General features: G+C 46.0%; 1 protein-coding gene across 6 annotated transcripts in view; it reads left to right on the forward strand.

The window, feature by feature from the left end:
- Positions 1–5: 5 nt before the first annotated feature.
- The window catches only part of cep192 (centrosomal protein 192), a 27,672-nt gene continuing 11,694 nt past the window's right edge, over positions 6–15,983 (forward strand). The window contains exons 1-34 of one of the 6 annotated variants that reach the window (XM_034528738.1): positions 42–258; positions 638–841; positions 1,289–1,378; positions 1,761–1,906; positions 2,212–2,273; positions 2,842–3,025; positions 3,118–3,233; positions 3,362–3,451; positions 3,756–3,908; positions 4,060–4,210; positions 4,370–4,578; positions 4,833–4,955; positions 5,217–5,360; positions 5,489–5,768; positions 7,572–7,721; positions 7,825–7,889; positions 8,023–8,247; positions 8,367–8,508; positions 8,615–8,697; positions 8,795–9,085; positions 9,258–9,566; positions 9,942–10,113; positions 10,390–10,507; positions 10,718–10,874; positions 11,264–11,945; positions 12,036–12,227; positions 12,563–12,711; positions 12,842–13,072; positions 13,164–13,289; positions 13,798–13,935; positions 14,046–14,109; positions 14,591–14,730; positions 15,276–15,368; positions 15,930–15,970. In XM_034528738.1, coding sequence (XP_034384629.1) covers positions 669–841; positions 1,289–1,378; positions 1,761–1,906; positions 2,212–2,273; positions 2,842–3,025; positions 3,118–3,233; positions 3,362–3,451; positions 3,756–3,908; positions 4,060–4,210; positions 4,370–4,578; positions 4,833–4,955; positions 5,217–5,360; positions 5,489–5,768; positions 7,572–7,721; positions 7,825–7,889; positions 8,023–8,247; positions 8,367–8,508; positions 8,615–8,697; positions 8,795–9,085; positions 9,258–9,566; positions 9,942–10,113; positions 10,390–10,507; positions 10,718–10,874; positions 11,264–11,945; positions 12,036–12,227; positions 12,563–12,711; positions 12,842–13,072; positions 13,164–13,289; positions 13,798–13,935; positions 14,046–14,109; positions 14,591–14,730; positions 15,276–15,368; positions 15,930–15,970 — 5,489 coding nt within the window. In that variant the 5' untranslated portion in view covers positions 42–258; positions 638–668. Of the gene's footprint in view, positions 259–637; positions 842–1,288; positions 1,379–1,760; positions 1,907–2,211; positions 2,274–2,841; positions 3,026–3,117; positions 3,234–3,361; positions 3,452–3,755; positions 3,909–4,059; positions 4,211–4,369; positions 4,579–4,832; positions 4,956–5,216; positions 5,361–5,488; positions 5,769–7,571; positions 7,722–7,824; positions 7,890–8,022; positions 8,248–8,366; positions 8,509–8,614; positions 8,698–8,794; positions 9,086–9,257; positions 10,114–10,389; positions 10,508–10,717; positions 10,875–11,263; positions 11,946–12,035; positions 12,228–12,562; positions 12,712–12,841; positions 13,073–13,163; positions 13,290–13,797; positions 13,936–14,045; positions 14,110–14,590; positions 14,731–15,275; positions 15,369–15,929; positions 15,971–15,983 lie in introns of all 6 variants that reach the window. The other 5 variants (XM_034528739.1, XM_034528734.1, XM_034528733.1 and 2 more) reach the window with 5 other exon arrangements.

The raw sequence follows: 15,983 nt of genomic DNA on the forward strand, positions 1-15,983 counted from the left end.
AAGCGGGTTAAGTTGGTTAAGTCCCACCCACGTGACATGGACGCTCACGCGGGCTTCCTGTGGCTTCAGGGCGCCGCTTGTGTTCTCCGAGCAGTTGGTCGCGCCTCCTTTTAGGAAGAAAAGAGTAAGTAACTGGAGTGTTTTGGGGAGCTTCTTTAAGAACTTAACGACGTGTCCGCCCCGGTTCAGAGAGACGGAACTCGGGTTGGACCGCAGCCGAGCTCTCGGTGGTCTCCTGGAGCTCCCGGAGGGTCGGACGTGAGTAGAAATCCAACTACGGTTCTGGTTCGGCGCTAACTGCCTTGAAGCTGACCCTGGGTGTTATTAACTCTTGACGTGGACCCTGGGTGTTATTAACTCTTGACGTGGACCCTGGGTGTTATTAACTCTCTTGAAGTCATGGAGGCACGCAGGGTAACTTATGTGTGTCTGTAACCAGTGTTGCAACACTTAACTAATGAAGACCAGAGTTAGTTAGCAACCCACTTGTTTTTAGCAAGTGAGCTAACCTAGCGAAATGAAGTTGGCTAGTTAACGTTCCTTAGGTGTAACTAACTAACGCTAGTTGTTTCCTCGGCAGCTGTGAAGTTCGCATGCCTTGAACTTGACCACTAGTCTCTGGTCCTGCTCGTTACAGATGGTCTCCACCTGAAGCTCCATTCTGAACCATGGCGGAAAGTTTCTACAAGCTGGAAGATGAAGCCTTCCCCAGTTTCCTCTGCAGGTCCATGGACAGCACCGGTGGCCGCGCCACACTGGGGAATGTGACGCTGGGTTCGGGCCCAGGACTCCCGGTGGCCGCCTCGACGGTGGCTAAAATTAAACCCGGGGCCGACAACAGGTGCGAGCTGCTGCTGCTGCTTTGGACAGATGTGGCTTTTTGTGGAAATGCTCTCATCAATCTCTGACTCACACGAGCAGTTTTGACTCGTGTGACAATGGATGCTGACATTGTTCCAATTCCTGTTTTTGGAAGTTTGTGGTTTTTGCTAATTCTAGCTCGTAAATGCTACTGGGGGGAGGAAGTATGTATATGCAAATAATTAGATGAATGAATACAAAAAAACTCTGTGATAGCCAAATATAGAACTGCACATTGATGCATGTTGCTGCAGTCCTTTCTGGTGTCCATCTTTCCCCACTGAAGAAACAGGGAGTTCACAGGCAGTCAGTGCTGTGTTGCTGAATCATCATGAATGTCATTGGGGCACTGACCATGACGGGGAGCTGCTTAGCATGTCACCAATCGGTTGTTTTGTACCAGCAGTGCTCTGCTCTTGCTTTACAGAGGAGATCCTGTTGAGGCTTCATATCTTGAGGCCAACTTGCAGTCATCTGTTGAACAGCATAAGTTTGCCCTCAGCTTCAAAGATGACTTGTGAGTGTATAAATACATGTAGTCCACACTGCTGATTTATGTTTTGCAATGTTGTCTTGTGTTCTATAATTGCTTTGTAATCACTGTAATTGCAGATAAAAGCATAATCCATGCTATAATGTCCAAATGTATCGCAACGTTCATTTATCTTTTTGTGAATCAACCATATAGGTTTAGGTATTTCAATGGGTATTTTTTACAGTTGACAGAGTTGAGTTTAATTACAGGGAATCATGCTAAAAGTATGGCTTTTTAATACATGAATATATTTGATGTGTGTTTGTATAACTACGGACTATAATCATTTATATTCCTCCACCTTTTTCCATGTCATATATATTTTTTGTGATCCTAATAATGTACATCTCCGCCTGCATAACAGGGACAATGCGGATGACTTCATTGCAGCCCACCGTTTCTCAGACATGCTGGTGAATATTCATTTGGATGAAAGCGCATCCCAAAACCATGTCTCCATGCTGGGGCTCCCTACCACGCAGATGGGCCGGCCCACAGAACTTGGGACGGGTAAATGTCAATGCACCGGCCTATCTTTGTTGCTCTTTTTATTACCAATCGGTTGCTTCCTTTGAGCTTGTGTATTAACAAACGTTATAAAAAATAAATACAAAGTGGTCCATTTAGAATGTGTTATGAACTGTGAAAAGGTCAATACTGCTCAGCCTCAGTGAGTAATTATTCCATCTAATACTATATGGGTGTATATTTGTGCTTTCTGATATATAAAGAAGAAATAATTGTCATGATTAGATGAAGACACATTTTCTTTAAATGATACTAATGAATTTTGTTTTTCCTGTCTCTTCTGACAGATCTGTCAACAGGGCTTCTGACGTTTGCTCATTTTGGACATAAAGATTGCACGGAGGCAAAGGTACTCACTTTGATAGCTCTTGACTAATTGACAGTTGTATATTTTATCTGCGATTGCTCTTTTGTAGTAATTTGTAGACTTAAAATGGGGCCTAATAATAATAATAATGCATTCTATTTGTAAGGCACTCTTCATCCAAGAATCTCAATGCCACACATAAATAATACCAGTTTTATCTTGATCATTCAATTCAGTTTATTTTATATAGCCCAATATCACAAATGACAAATTCTCCTCAGAGGGCATTACAATCTGTACACTTATGACATCCCTGTCCCAGGACCTCACATCAGATCAGGAAAAACATTTATGGAATGTGGACCTTTTTTCTCAAGCATATCAGAAAGAGATCAAAGCCATGTGACACACTTTGAGACTGGATTCGTATAATTGAAATCCCCTTTATGTTTAATTTTCAGTTTAATGTCTTTTTATAATTCGGTCTCTTTCCACCCCAGTTCCTTATACAAATTATTTTCAAATATATGTTGACATTTTGGAACACTGTTTCTAGTCGATAAATGCTTTTTTCATATTTTTTTTTAATCTCCAATAAAACTATGATCAGGTACCTGCGACTCTGATTTATTCTCCCGGGCAGTTCACACAGACTCGGCCCTCATCAGGGACAGCCGAGGAGGACAATGTGCAGAGTGAGGGAGTGGACAGCGACCATTTCAGTGGCAGCAACTCCAGCTTCCTGGTGAACGAGAAGCTCATGTGTGTGGACAGCATGAACAGCGACATCACAGGTTCATACAGCTGTGCATTTTTTTTTAAAACATAGTTTGCCCACATTCTGTCAACGCTTGCGTCATTTTGTGAACGTGCGTTTGATTCCCAGATGATGACATGGACTCTAACGACTTGCCCGATGATGAGCTCGAGCAGTATTTCAACAATCTGGTGCCTCCTGCCATGCAGAGGGGCAGAGTGGAAGGCCAAGAGATTCCTGCCACAGTAAGTCCCCTTTGAAACACTTTGTATTTGACTTGGTCTCTGACACCGTACCAGCATTATTGAGTCATTAAAGAACTGTCATTCACTTGTCTGTGTCCCCATTTCTGCATCCATTTCTTTGTTCTTAGGGACTAGCCGATGTTACTGACAACCTATCAAACCCAAGTTCTACAGAACCAGACCAGTATAGACATCAGTTCCTGGATGACTACGATCAGGTGAGCATATTTACACCCCAACTGTTTTGTGTTCATGTGCTGCTTCCACCTTGAATGAAGAGGAGTATGAATATGAACTTTCTGCCTGGTAAATCCTGTTAAGTTTCATAAATGTCACCTGGAAACTTGCTGTTTGGCAAAGGATTCCCAATTACTCTGACTCTCTATTTACAATTATGTCATTACTTAATGAATCATACACTTAACTCAAATCAAACCACCATTAAATGTTTTCCCTTTTATAATTTATTCTCCATTTCTTTGTAATCTCTTACTAGTATTTTCTTGCGTACCATTTCTTCAGGAGGACTTCCAGATGCCGGATGTGCGTCTGGCTGCTACAGGTATGGACTCCTGTCCTGCCAGCGATGAGGACACCGAGGATGAGCTGGAGTCGGCCAGAAGGGACAGCAGTGGCACCAGGACACGGCTGCTGCCCAGCACCTCCAGACAACTGGTCAGAAATAGGAAACAATTAAAAACATTTAAAACCCTCAAATATAATAATCAGTATATGGCTTAAAAAGAAAAAATCTAAATTAAATTGTACCTTTTTTAAAAAAAAACGGAGTTATGCAGTTTCTGTTTGTATCTCCATGTGTGCACAGGTTGGAGAGAGTAACCGTCCCAGTTTCAGGCCGGGTTTAGAGGGAGGCAGCTCTGACGATGAGGCGTCCAGCGGCCGCGGTGGTCCATCGCTGTCTGGCATCGAACACAGACGATCTGCTGAGGGACAAGTCATCAACCCTCCAGTCACGGGTACAATAATATGTAGCTTCAACGACTGTCCTTCACTTGTTTCTCTCTTTTTGATTCTGTGGGAAATGCATGTCACGATATGCATACAAATGTACATTTATTGAAGACGGATTTAATCTTAAAGTGAGCACCGCGTTTTGTGTCATTGTGTAACTCCAGGGGATGGAGGAGGTGGGGATGGGAGCAGTGGGAGCGAGGAAAGCGGAAACGACGGAGGAGTTTCCACCATCCCTCTCCCTCTAACCGTCGGCCAGACCACCTATGATGTCCTACGCGGGATCGTGGGAAGCAGTGCTGCTGGCGAGGGCGAGGACAGCGATCTGAATCTGCCAGGACACGGAAGGAGCGGTCTCTCCAGACATACTGAGGTAAGAATGAGGCTCGTTGGTTGCTCATTGGAGAACCTAGGAACACGGGTATCATTCATATTATCAGACACTTGTGCTTTATCTGCAGTGACAAAGGTGTCATTATGCGTTTTTAATTTTTATTTCACACACGTAGTTCTAATTGAAGACGTCTTTTTATACGCCTCATGATATAGATTTTACCGGTATGCTGTTATCTTTTAGTTTTTCACTTTTACATTGAAACAGTGTAATAATTCCACAATGTTTTGCAGATGGGTGACCGTGTGGGTCCTGTAGGAATAGGAGAGGCCAGCTCTTCTTTTGGCGCATCAAGGGGAACTCAGAGGCTCTCTCCCGTCAACTGGAGCATGGTCCTGGACCGGCAGGAGGCACTGGTGAGTAAAGATGCACCACAACCTTGCATGTTGCTATAACAGCCCCACTGGTGGGCATTTTAATCAGGCATATGTTGATTTTATAATATCAACATATGCTTGAATTGAATGGTGGCAATACTCTCATGAAGTCAGTGGAGGGAGAAAAGAAGATGCAACGCACTGCACAATAGCACACAGTATTAAAGTAAAAGCTGCGCAGGTTAAAATACTAATAAATATGCTCTGTTTCTATCAATGTGGTTCTGATTTGAATGGCAGGATGCCATGGAGAGTACAGAGTCTGGGCCCACTGTCGACTCTGCCTACCTGAGGAGTGGAGCTGGACTCCGGAGACCTCAGGACTCTGCAAATCTAACTTTCTCCCACCTTCAAGGCACCCACGGGAGCTTCCACCTCTCCCAGGTACAATACGACAATCAACATGTAGTAATATTGCACGTCACTCATTTTAAATCGAATTGAGAGGTCAGAGACGAGTGTCCAAACCAATTGTCATTGTTATGCCTTTTTGTCAACAAACCAACCCGTAGGTGCTGCTGCCAGAATGCGATGACGATGATGATGATGATGATGATGATGATGATGATGGAGTAGATGAGCCTGATGGTTCCAGGCCTTCCTTGGGCCGAAGGGGAGGGCCTTGTGGTGATGTGACTGCAGCAGAGGCCTCGGACAGCACTAGTGAGGACGGCAACAATCCCCTTTCCACCTCACTTGAACCCAAGTATTTCTCCCAGAGCATCCACCAGGACCAAGAGGATTCAGATGATGGCTGGCACCATTGCCCCGACAACCTGGAGATTCAACAAGGTTGGCTTTATGTGACGTTTAGATCTAACCTTTACAGAGTCAATTGTAGGTACTCAATCTTATTACATAAGGGGCCTCATGCAGCAACATGCTCCTAATGGGCCTCATGCGGCAACATGCTCCTAATGGGCCTCATGCGGCAACATGCTCCTAATTGGCCTCATGCAGCAACATGCTCCTAATGGGCCTCATGCGGCAACATGCTCCTAATTGGCCTCATGCGGCAACATGCTCCTAATGGGCCTCATGCAGCAACATGCTCCTAATGGGCCTCATGCAGCAACATGCTCCTAATGGGCCTCATGCGGCAACATGCTCCTAATGGGCCTCATGCGGCAACATGCTCCTAATTGAGCTCATGCGGCAACATGCTCCTAATGGGCCTCATGCAGCAACATGCGCCTAATGGGCCTCATGCGGCAACATGCGCCTAATGGGCCTCATGCGGCAACATGCTCCTAATGGGCCTCATGCGGCAACATGCTCTTAATGGTTCTCATGCGGCAACATGCTCCTAATGGGCCTCATGCGGCAACATGCTCTTAATGGTTCTCATGCGGCAACATGCTCCTAATGGGCCTCATGCGGCAACATGCTCCTAATGGGCCTCATGCGGCAACATGCTCCTAATGGGCCTCATGCAGCAACATGCTCCTAATGGGCCTCATGCGGCAACATGCTCCTAATGGGCCTCATGCGGCAACATGCTCCTAATGGGCCTCATGCGGCAACATGCTCCTAATGGGCCTCATGCGGCAACATGCTCCTAATGGGCCTCATGCGGCAACATGCTCCTAATGGGCCTCATGCGGCAACATGCTCCTAATGGGCCTCATGCGGCAACATGCGCCTAATGGGCCTAATGCGGCAACATGCGCCTAATAGGCCTCATGCGGCAACATGCGCCTAATGGGCCTCATGCGGCAACATGCGCCTAATGGGCCTCATGCGGCAACATGCGCCTAATGGGCCTCATGCGGCAACATGCTCCTAATGGGCCTCATGCGGCAACATGCTCCTAATGGGCCTCATGCGGCAACATGCTCTTAATGGTTCTCATGCGGCAACATGCTCCTAATGGGCCTCATGCGGCAACATGCTCCTAATGGGCCTCATGCGGCAACATGCTCCTAATGGGCCTCATGCGGCAACATGCTCCTAATGGGCCTCATGCGGCAACATGCTCCTAATGGGCCTCATGCGGCAACATGCTCCTAATGGGCCTCATGCGGCAACATGCTCCTAATGGGCCTCATACGGCAACATGCTCCTAACTGTCTAGCTGGAAATTGTACCAGGGAATCGCTGCTCGGGGCATTTGTGGCCTAACCACTCGGCTATCTGGTTGCCCCAAATGTGCTCTTACCCAGGTGTGCTAAAGGATGAACCCTGCATGATCATAAATGTGAGGCGTGTGACCATGCTTATTATTCATTAAATACAATATAAGGGCCGGGTGCAAATACTCCATCCAAATTAATCTTCCTCAGCATGTCAGAAAGGCAATGGGCTCCAATGAAGTCATCCACATTGTCCCTGTAATGCAGGTGTGGATGTAAATAATTAGATCACATAACAATGTCATGGAGAAAGGAAAAGGTGGAATACAAGTTACTATACTTAAGACTATGCATGCACATGCACAAGAATTGAGGAGATGCCTCCAAAAAAAGGAGTAGTAAGTAGAAGAACTTCAGCAGTGTAATTTATGAACTGTTTAAATAAACAAGGTAAACGTGATTTTTACCGAGCCTCAGTACTGGCATTATACTAACACCAGTACGGCATTGCTTGTCTCTTCAGGAGCCAATGGCAGTCACAGTGTGGTGTACCAGAATGAAGAAGGGCAGTGGGTGACTGACCTGGCATATTACTCCTCCTTTGAGAAAGAGGTTGATGGGAAGACATCAGAGAATGTTTCCCATTTTCAGACTGAGGACTTCGTTCCTGCCAGTACGTACAAAGGCCACAGCTCTATTGCATTGACTATATGATTGCTCTAATGTAGTGTTCCTGAATCCGTTAATAAATCGACACGTATTCTTCATCCTCGCAGGTGACGCTATGGAAAAGATGGCCAAGGATCAAGAGGAATTTGAGAAGGAGCACCAATTCATGCAGGTACACAACAGCCCCGGTTTGTCCCTTCATGTCTTGGTGCCATATCGCGAGAGAAGACACACGCCGACTTCTAAAACTCTCAGCTTGCGTGTATTTCTTTTGAGGTTTATTGTGAGTATTGCTGTTTGCGCAGGAGGAGCAGATTGAACCAGCCAGCAGCAACAGCACTTTCCACAGCGACTCCTCTTGGAAGGCCCCCGCCAACAGCCATGTCCTGATGAGGGCCTCCCAGGTGGCCTCAGAGTTTAAGCAGGGGGACCACAGCTACCTGCGGCTGACGCTGGGGCAGTTTTTTGAACAGCGCTCCGAAGCCCTGGGCTGTTTGGGCAGCTCGGATGATGTGGATTGGGTGAAACGGGTGAGGATGTTTTTTTTTGTTGGTGGGAGACTCCAGAATAATTATGGCTGGGCTAAAGAAGATTGTTTTAAAGTCTGTGACTTTAACATGTATTAACGGCTCGGTCTTTGTTCCTCTAGCCCTCCTTCGGCTACGTCATCACCTCTCCAGAGAAGAGGGAACCGTTTCCGCTGATTCACCCCTCAGAGTTCTCAGCTAGTGACAATTCTCCTCACAGTGACACCATGGAACACAGTGAAGCAGACAAAACCCTCAACCCAGGTGTGTTCACTGTATCACTCAGGCTGAGTGTAGCTCATGTAGTAGTACCAGATGATTCCTGTGTTTTTAAGTGATTTACTCTGTACTGTTGCTCATCGCCTCACAGAGGACCTGGACAAAACTCTTGAGGCACCAGGTGAAAGGATGTCACCGAAAGGTGTTACTGATCCAGAACTACGTGGACAGGAGGTACAGGGACTTTTTTTTGGTTATGTTGATGTTACGCCATGTCGGTTCCACGCATGGCAGTATGGCTTTCTGACGAGAAATTATTTCTCCTCTTAAGGACCACAGTGGTAGAGCTGCACTACCTGACCACAGTGAGGCCTCTGGCTCTGATTCGAGCCTGGGTAACCAAAGCTACATGTCCCTCAACAATAACAGCAGCCACCTTATGCTGAGTATCAGCACAATCGCTTCAGCCATTGCAGACGCGTCCATCAGCACTGACCCGTCGCAGCTGGCTGCCATGATCGTGGAGCTGACCAAGAGAAGCAGGGCGAGGAATCGACCCGAGTCCACAACACCTGTTGGACCTGCCATCAACTGCGCAGGAGGACTAAACTCTGCTGAACATGTATGGCTTCTTTTTTTTCTCCTTCAAATATTACTCTTGGATTTAATAGTATGTACGTTGATTTGGTCATTACCATGCAGGGCAAAAGGGCAAAAGTTAACATTCTTTGTTTTCTGGTGTTGGAACAGAAAATGTAAATTAAAAACAAAACAATGGTTTTCCCGCGACATAGATCAACACCAAGTCGGAACAAAGCGGCATGCTGGACACACTGCAGAGGAGCACCTGTGCCGGAGAGCTGAGCGCGTTCGACATGGAGAAATACCTGAAAAGGGCCGATGTGTCGGGCAGCTGCGACGCCTCCGTGGCGCACACTACCTTTGACCTGACTGGCTGGGCCCACAACCTCAGCAGCGCTCACAGGAACCCCGAGGCAGGACGTCCTGAGGAACAGGGGAGCTCAGCCCAGCAAGTGGACAGTGAGACTCTACAGAAGCCCACGAGGGCAGAAACCGAGGATGAAGACGGAGAAGAGATGACGGTAAACACTGGCTCCTCATTATCTGCAGGTCATAGGGGTCACTCAAAAAGAAGCTCTATTCCTCGCCCTCGTACATCTTTCAGCTCTGCCCGGAGGTCAGTGGGCTCAGGGCAGGCGTCTGCACCGCCTCCTGCAGACAAAATGACCGCATGGGACAAGACATGTGCTCCCTCAGGCAGGACCCTCACAGAAAATAGTGTCAAGCCAGGGGAACTGAACCCACAAGCAACCAGCAATACTAGTTCTTCCTTAGAAACATCACAAAAAAGTGATAAAAGCTCTGCAGCCTCACCTGGCTTGCCAATGACCCCACCAGGCCTGAGGAAAGGTCAGTCGAGCCTGCCTGGTTTTAAAGGTTCCTCTTCTCCGCCACAGAGAATGAGGAGTGCAGGGCAGCAGCAGGACAGACGGAGTCATTCTCCAGAGAAGAAACCACCACCACCACCTCCCAGGAGTATCACAGGGGCTCCGCTACCTCGTCGCTCTCTGGAGAAACATGTTGACTTCTCTTGCCAAAACACTCAGCCTCCACCGGACTCTGCTTCTGGTGAGTAAACGACACTAAATGAGCTGCGTTATCTGTCTTCCGCCTCTGTAAAATAGTGAATACAAGGGAGACTCGTTTTTTTTGTTATTCTTTATTCTTGGGACGGTAGTTTAAATTATGAAACGTGCATCATCACGAGGGCAATTTTATTTCTTCTGCTGTCCACAAATGTTTATTGAAATTGGAATAACACAGTCTCATATTGCCAGAGTCTTGCCAATACACATCCCTAATGACATCATGAGTGTGTATGTTAACAATAACTTTGCTCCTCAGACCTGCCGAAGAGGTTCTCTGAGCCCAGTGTGGAGGAGACTCAGTGTAACTTCAGACCGTCCACCTCCCCGCTCACTCACTCCTCTCCAAGTCAGACTGCCATTCCCTGTGCTGATAGGTACTGTATCACACATGGTCTCAATATGTCAAAAGAATTGAATATTATACTTTTTGTTAAGTAGTAACCTTTTTTTGTGGCTTCGGTTTGAACTTTATCCAAATTGATGAAATGGTTTTGTGGTGTAATTTAGGTTTCTACCACTGACGCGACATTTGCATTTTGAGTCATTATTTATTACTTTGTTCCCATTTTGTCTCGTCTCGCCAGTGTGGTGTCACCCGCGTCGTCCAGCGGTGGCCTATCAAAAAACCGTCCAGGTGTCGACCTCTCTCCTCAGTCTACCTGCTCCAGCCCGAGTCTCAGCAGACTCACGTACATCTCCATGAATGATGGCACCGTCATACCTACACCTGAGAGGCAAAAGGTGCGGTAGGACAAAGTCCCAGCACTGAAAGTTGCATGAGTAGGGATGGTTATTATAAGGATGTTTATTGAAACTATTACTCCAATCAAAACTCTCTTATTGGTTCTTTTTCATTGCTTCTCGGATTAGAATGTCTCCTTAATTGCTGTGCTTGTGTAAACATAGCGCTTGTGGATGGGAGACTGCGGACAGAGCAGGTTGAAATAATGCTTATCGAAATGTTTAACTACTTCTGTCTGTTGAACAGGTGTATTGATAAGGTATATGTTTTTTGTGAAGGTTGTATTGCCCTTACAGTGTGGAGTGTTTTATCTTTTCTCTGATCAATACTCTGGTGCTCTTCGACGAGATACAGTATTGTTAAGTGTCACGGGTTGTTCTGTCCACAGAATAACTGCACCATGGCACTGAGCACCACCATCATCAGATTCAGTCCCACTCCACCCATGGACCCAGATGCACCGTCTGACCTCGATCTTTTCGGCCGGCCCAAAAGCCTGGATCAGGTGCAACCGCAGCATTCTAAAAGTCTGGACCAGCTACCAGCACAGCAGTGTAAAAGCCCGGAGCCCTCCCGCAGTGCTTCCGGTCTGAGCTGCACGCGCAGCCAGAGTGAGTGTAACTACCACTGCCATGGGGGCAGAACTGATGATCTATCAGCAGGTTGCAGGAACCACAAGCAGCTCCCCGAGTCCAATGCGAGACAGCTCACTAAAGTGGACTCTGGCTACTGCAGTAATGTGAACATCCAGCAAAGCGGCAGCAGCACCGCAGCTCCCCAGAGCTCGCAGCAGTGGGGAGCTGCTAACTCTGTGTATGCTAGTGGGCTCGGCATGCCTCCGCCCTACTCGTCAGAGGGACTTCACTATGTGCCCATTCCCAGCTTTAAGCCCAATTGTGCTGGCTTAATTGACCTTCCCCACCAAGCTGATATGCAGTCCCTTCTCACCGGACGCTCTCTCTTCAACTCCCAGCTGGCTCAGCAGTATTTGGGACCCGAAGCTCCATTGCATCCTGGTGGCTACCACGTGGGAGCAACAGGAAACGGTCTCTTCAACGTGCCCTCCATAGGCATGTCTTTAGTCAGCTTTCATTAATAAAGATGCAGAGTTATGCGTCAAATATCGATAAATATCTTCTATTTTAATTTTTATTTCCCAGGCATATCCAACAGTGATCTCACAGTGAGACACGTCCATCCCACATCAGGTAATTTGAGGATTTCTGGATCTGCTGGGTCCTATCATCTCCCCAGACCTCATCAGGGCCAGCAGGACTTAGGAATGATGGGGAAACCCTACTGTCAATATGGTGCAGCGCCACTGGTGGCAGGTGGTCTTGAGGAACTGAGAGGTAGCAGTGGTTTTTGTGTTTTTATTTCAGTTGACTTACTTTACCCATTTTAATTCACTGTGTTGTCGTCTTGTTAATATTCTTTGTCATACCATAACTAATTATATATGTGGGCAATTTCTTAAATGAAAGCAAGATAATCATTCTCTTGTGCAAATCTGAAAATTGCCACAAGCAGTTTAACTCTTATTTAGTAATCGCTGCGGTTAAATTCTAGTGCTCAAGTCTTTGCATCGCTTACACTCACTGACAGTGAAGCATTACTTTCCCTCCTCCTCCACGGAGGGGCAGCGTTTCCCCCGCATCAGCTGTCCCTGTTCCACTGTTGTCCTCAGGCCAAGTGGTGGTGCGAGAAGAGCTGCGGTTCCCTCATGCCTGCTGCATTGGCATCGCCTCACAGACCTCCCTCAGTCTCTTCAACCCCTCCGAGAGATGGCAGCAGGTGTCGATCACTGTCACCAGCCTGGCCATCGATGGAGTGAAGGTGGGCAAAGTGGTGCTGAATTTGAACTCTAAAAGTATCTTCAGAATTGTTTTTAAATATCTGGCGAAACCGGAGGACAAATGATTTAACTACCCCCTTTTTCTTCTGTCTCCAATGCCAACCCCTACAGGTGGACAGCTTGCCGTACCAGTGGCTTATAGTGAAGAACAAGACGATCATTGCCCCTAAGAGTACAGAGGAGCAGAAGGTGTTGTTCATCCCTCCCCAGGCTGGCGTGTACCAGTGTGTCTTCAGCGTTTGCTCCTGGCCCGCATCAGCGGAGACGGAGGTCGCTGCCCGGGCCAACATCTTTGCTAAAAGGGTGGTGCTATTTGCCATAGCAGAGAATCCTGCAATAGAGGTGAGGGCCGCGACTAAATTACCCATGAAAGACATTTAAATATGTCGCGTAGTACGCAGGACGGGGATCTCAACTTCGTTTTGATTCTCAGGTTGAAGTAAGCAGATCTGGCTGTCTGGATTTTGGAGACCTTCCTGGAGGCAGCGCCAAATCCCTTCCCCTCAAACTGCTCAACAGGACTCACGCCACAGTGCCCATCCGGCTGGTCATCAGCGCTGTGAGTCAACAGTACATTTCTACTAGAGATGCACCAATTGCCCTTTTCTTAGCAAATTCCAATTTTCTTTCTGAGAACTAATATTGAAGCTTTTTTGCACCACCGTCTCAGTAAATTTCAACAGTCCCAAAGTCAGTGTGAAATGTTAAATGTTATCCCTTTTTTAATTGTTTATTGTCATCTCTTGTGGTTATTTTGCATCAAGTTAATACGTGATTGTATGGGTTTTTAATTTTTTTACATTGGCCTCGTTATGTTTTATTTTGGACTTATGTCTTCCTCAATCACAGAAATATGATATTGATCCGCTGCCGATCGATAGGTGCATCTCTAAGTTCTACATGTTCTGAAACCTAATCTAATCTAGGTTATCTAAATACTGGATTCGATTGGTCTTAACTTAAATTAAATAGTTTTATAATAATCTGCTTACATAGCAGCAAAAACACAGCAGTGAGCTTAATAAATAGCATCTGAATGGTTCACATTTGACATCTCCTTTCTCCAGAACGCGACAGCTTGGCGATGCTTCACCTTTTCCACGCACCCGGTTTCCATCACTGAGGCGGCGCAGCAGGCGGGACACGGGGCGCCGCTGTCCTCTCCCTCGGTGATGAATCACGTGATGCATGCCAGCTACGTAGAGGTTAGAAATGCCAAAAATCATTAAAACCTCAATAAGCACCTCGGGGTCACCCGTATTGTTATTTCATGCTACGTGTATCGAAAGCTTGCTGAGGTCCTTTTCTTTTTCAGAACCCACAGGAATTCATGGTCTGGGTTCACTTCAGGCCCCCTCAGAAGTACACTGTTTCCTCAGGTAACCAACCATACATCAACGCTTTATGATTTGATCTGTCGACATCATTTAGCCAAAGTCAGTGGGGCGTGTCACTGAAGAAATAGTGCAGTGTACGCTGTAGGGGCAATTCCCAAGGGGAAATGAGTATTAGTATTTTTTATTTTTTTTTAAATGCAGTGTAAAAAGGAATATAGTACCGAGAAAATGCACTCATTGGTTTTAAATGCATTTCTTGAGCATTATTTATGCACGTAGCATAGATGCGGTAAGAGGGGGTGCTGATGAGGCGGAAGCACCTCCCAAAACCAGGTAGTATTAAAAGAATAGTTTGGAGTGGATGTAAGTGTAATGCACTTATTTGTGGTGGGAAAGAGTTCAATCCTTTTAGCTGTAGAGTACATACGGTAACTATTTAAAAATGCTGTACAGCAACACATACAAACATTGTTGTCTGTGAAAAACCCCTTTCCTGCTAACTCGTTGAGCTTGTGCTTGTCAGGAGAGCTCGGTCCGGCTGATGAGTACAGTGCTCGCGTGGACATTGAAGTGGACTCTCCTGGTCCTTGTCATGTGATCAGGAGTATTCCCCTCAGGGCCAGGTCTGGAACGGCAAGGGTCCACGCTCCTAAAGACCTCCAGGTAGTCCAACTGCCACACGGCTGTTTCTTTTCTTATTGAATTTTCAGGCTGATATTGTAGCTCTGCACTCAAATGCATGAAAAAGACATTATTTATGCCATGTGACTAGTACGTCTTTGTAGCCGTGAGATACAGCAGCTTGTTTTCTTTTGGCCAATCAAATGTAACTGGACATTTCTGAATCGGAACAATGTATATTTAAAGATGACAAACTGGATGTGAAGAATATACAGGGACTATTGTCCTTAGCTCATCGGTAGTGTTGCAACGGACCGTAGTTGATCCGTGATGTGTACTTTTGGGGCAAAAAAACAATCATAAATTTGCCAAACTTGAAGGTGAGGCGGGTATCGTAGTTTTACTTCGCAGAGGAAGGAGGAGACACTTTTTTTTAGTAAGCACACAGTACCCAACTGTGGAAGGTGGATGTTTTGTTTTGCAAAAGTTAACCTGATGGGAGGCAGAACCATTTTATTGTATTTAATATAACGTTTCATTCCTGGTTTCCTCCTCCTCTGACGTGTTGTTGTGCTACTTTTGTCTAGACTGTCAGCCTGTCTGCTCCAGCGGGGAAATCCAGTCAACAGACGCTGCCATTAAAGAACGCAGGAAACATTGACGTGCAGCTGAAACTCAAGGTAATTCTGACCTTTTCTTATTAGATTTGGGATTTGGGTAAGCCCCTGACCTTTTGGGCTCAGACTGTGGCACATACAGTGTGGATCCAATGATATTTTGCTCCTGTTTTTTTTTTTTTCTTGTTTTCTCCTTTTTTAGGGCTGGACGATACGGCCGAAAAATCTAATCTGACTTTTCCGCATCACACCACGATTTTTCTTAAAAGCAAACTAGGCCGACAAAGGAATTATTAACTTTTCATCAAACTTCCCTTTTTTTTTTTTTTAAAACAGGAGTTAAAGATGTTTCTTGAAGAAGAAAACACTTAAAAAAAAAAAAAATCACATGTTGGATGCGATTCCATTTTAGTGCCAGAAACCATTACACCCAAGAGAAAGTGAATATCGATTTTTCATTTTTTTTAAATAAAAAAAATCAATGGTCCTAAACCATTTAAAATGAGTTGCTTAAATAAATTCATGCCCAGCTCTATATATCTATGCCCTGTCTTTTCCTCCTAGGTTTGCCCTCTTCTTCTCACTCATATTCCCTCTCATTGTCCCATTCATTCCTATTTAAAGGGCAGTGATGCTGAAGACTGTTTCTCTGTGGCACCTGATGAGCTGTCTCTGAGA

Source organism: Cyclopterus lumpus, chromosome 25 (assembly GCF_009769545.1).
Source record: "Cyclopterus lumpus isolate fCycLum1 chromosome 25, fCycLum1.pri, whole genome shotgun sequence".
NCBI lineage: Eukaryota > Metazoa > Chordata > Actinopteri > Perciformes > Cyclopteridae > Cyclopterus > Cyclopterus lumpus.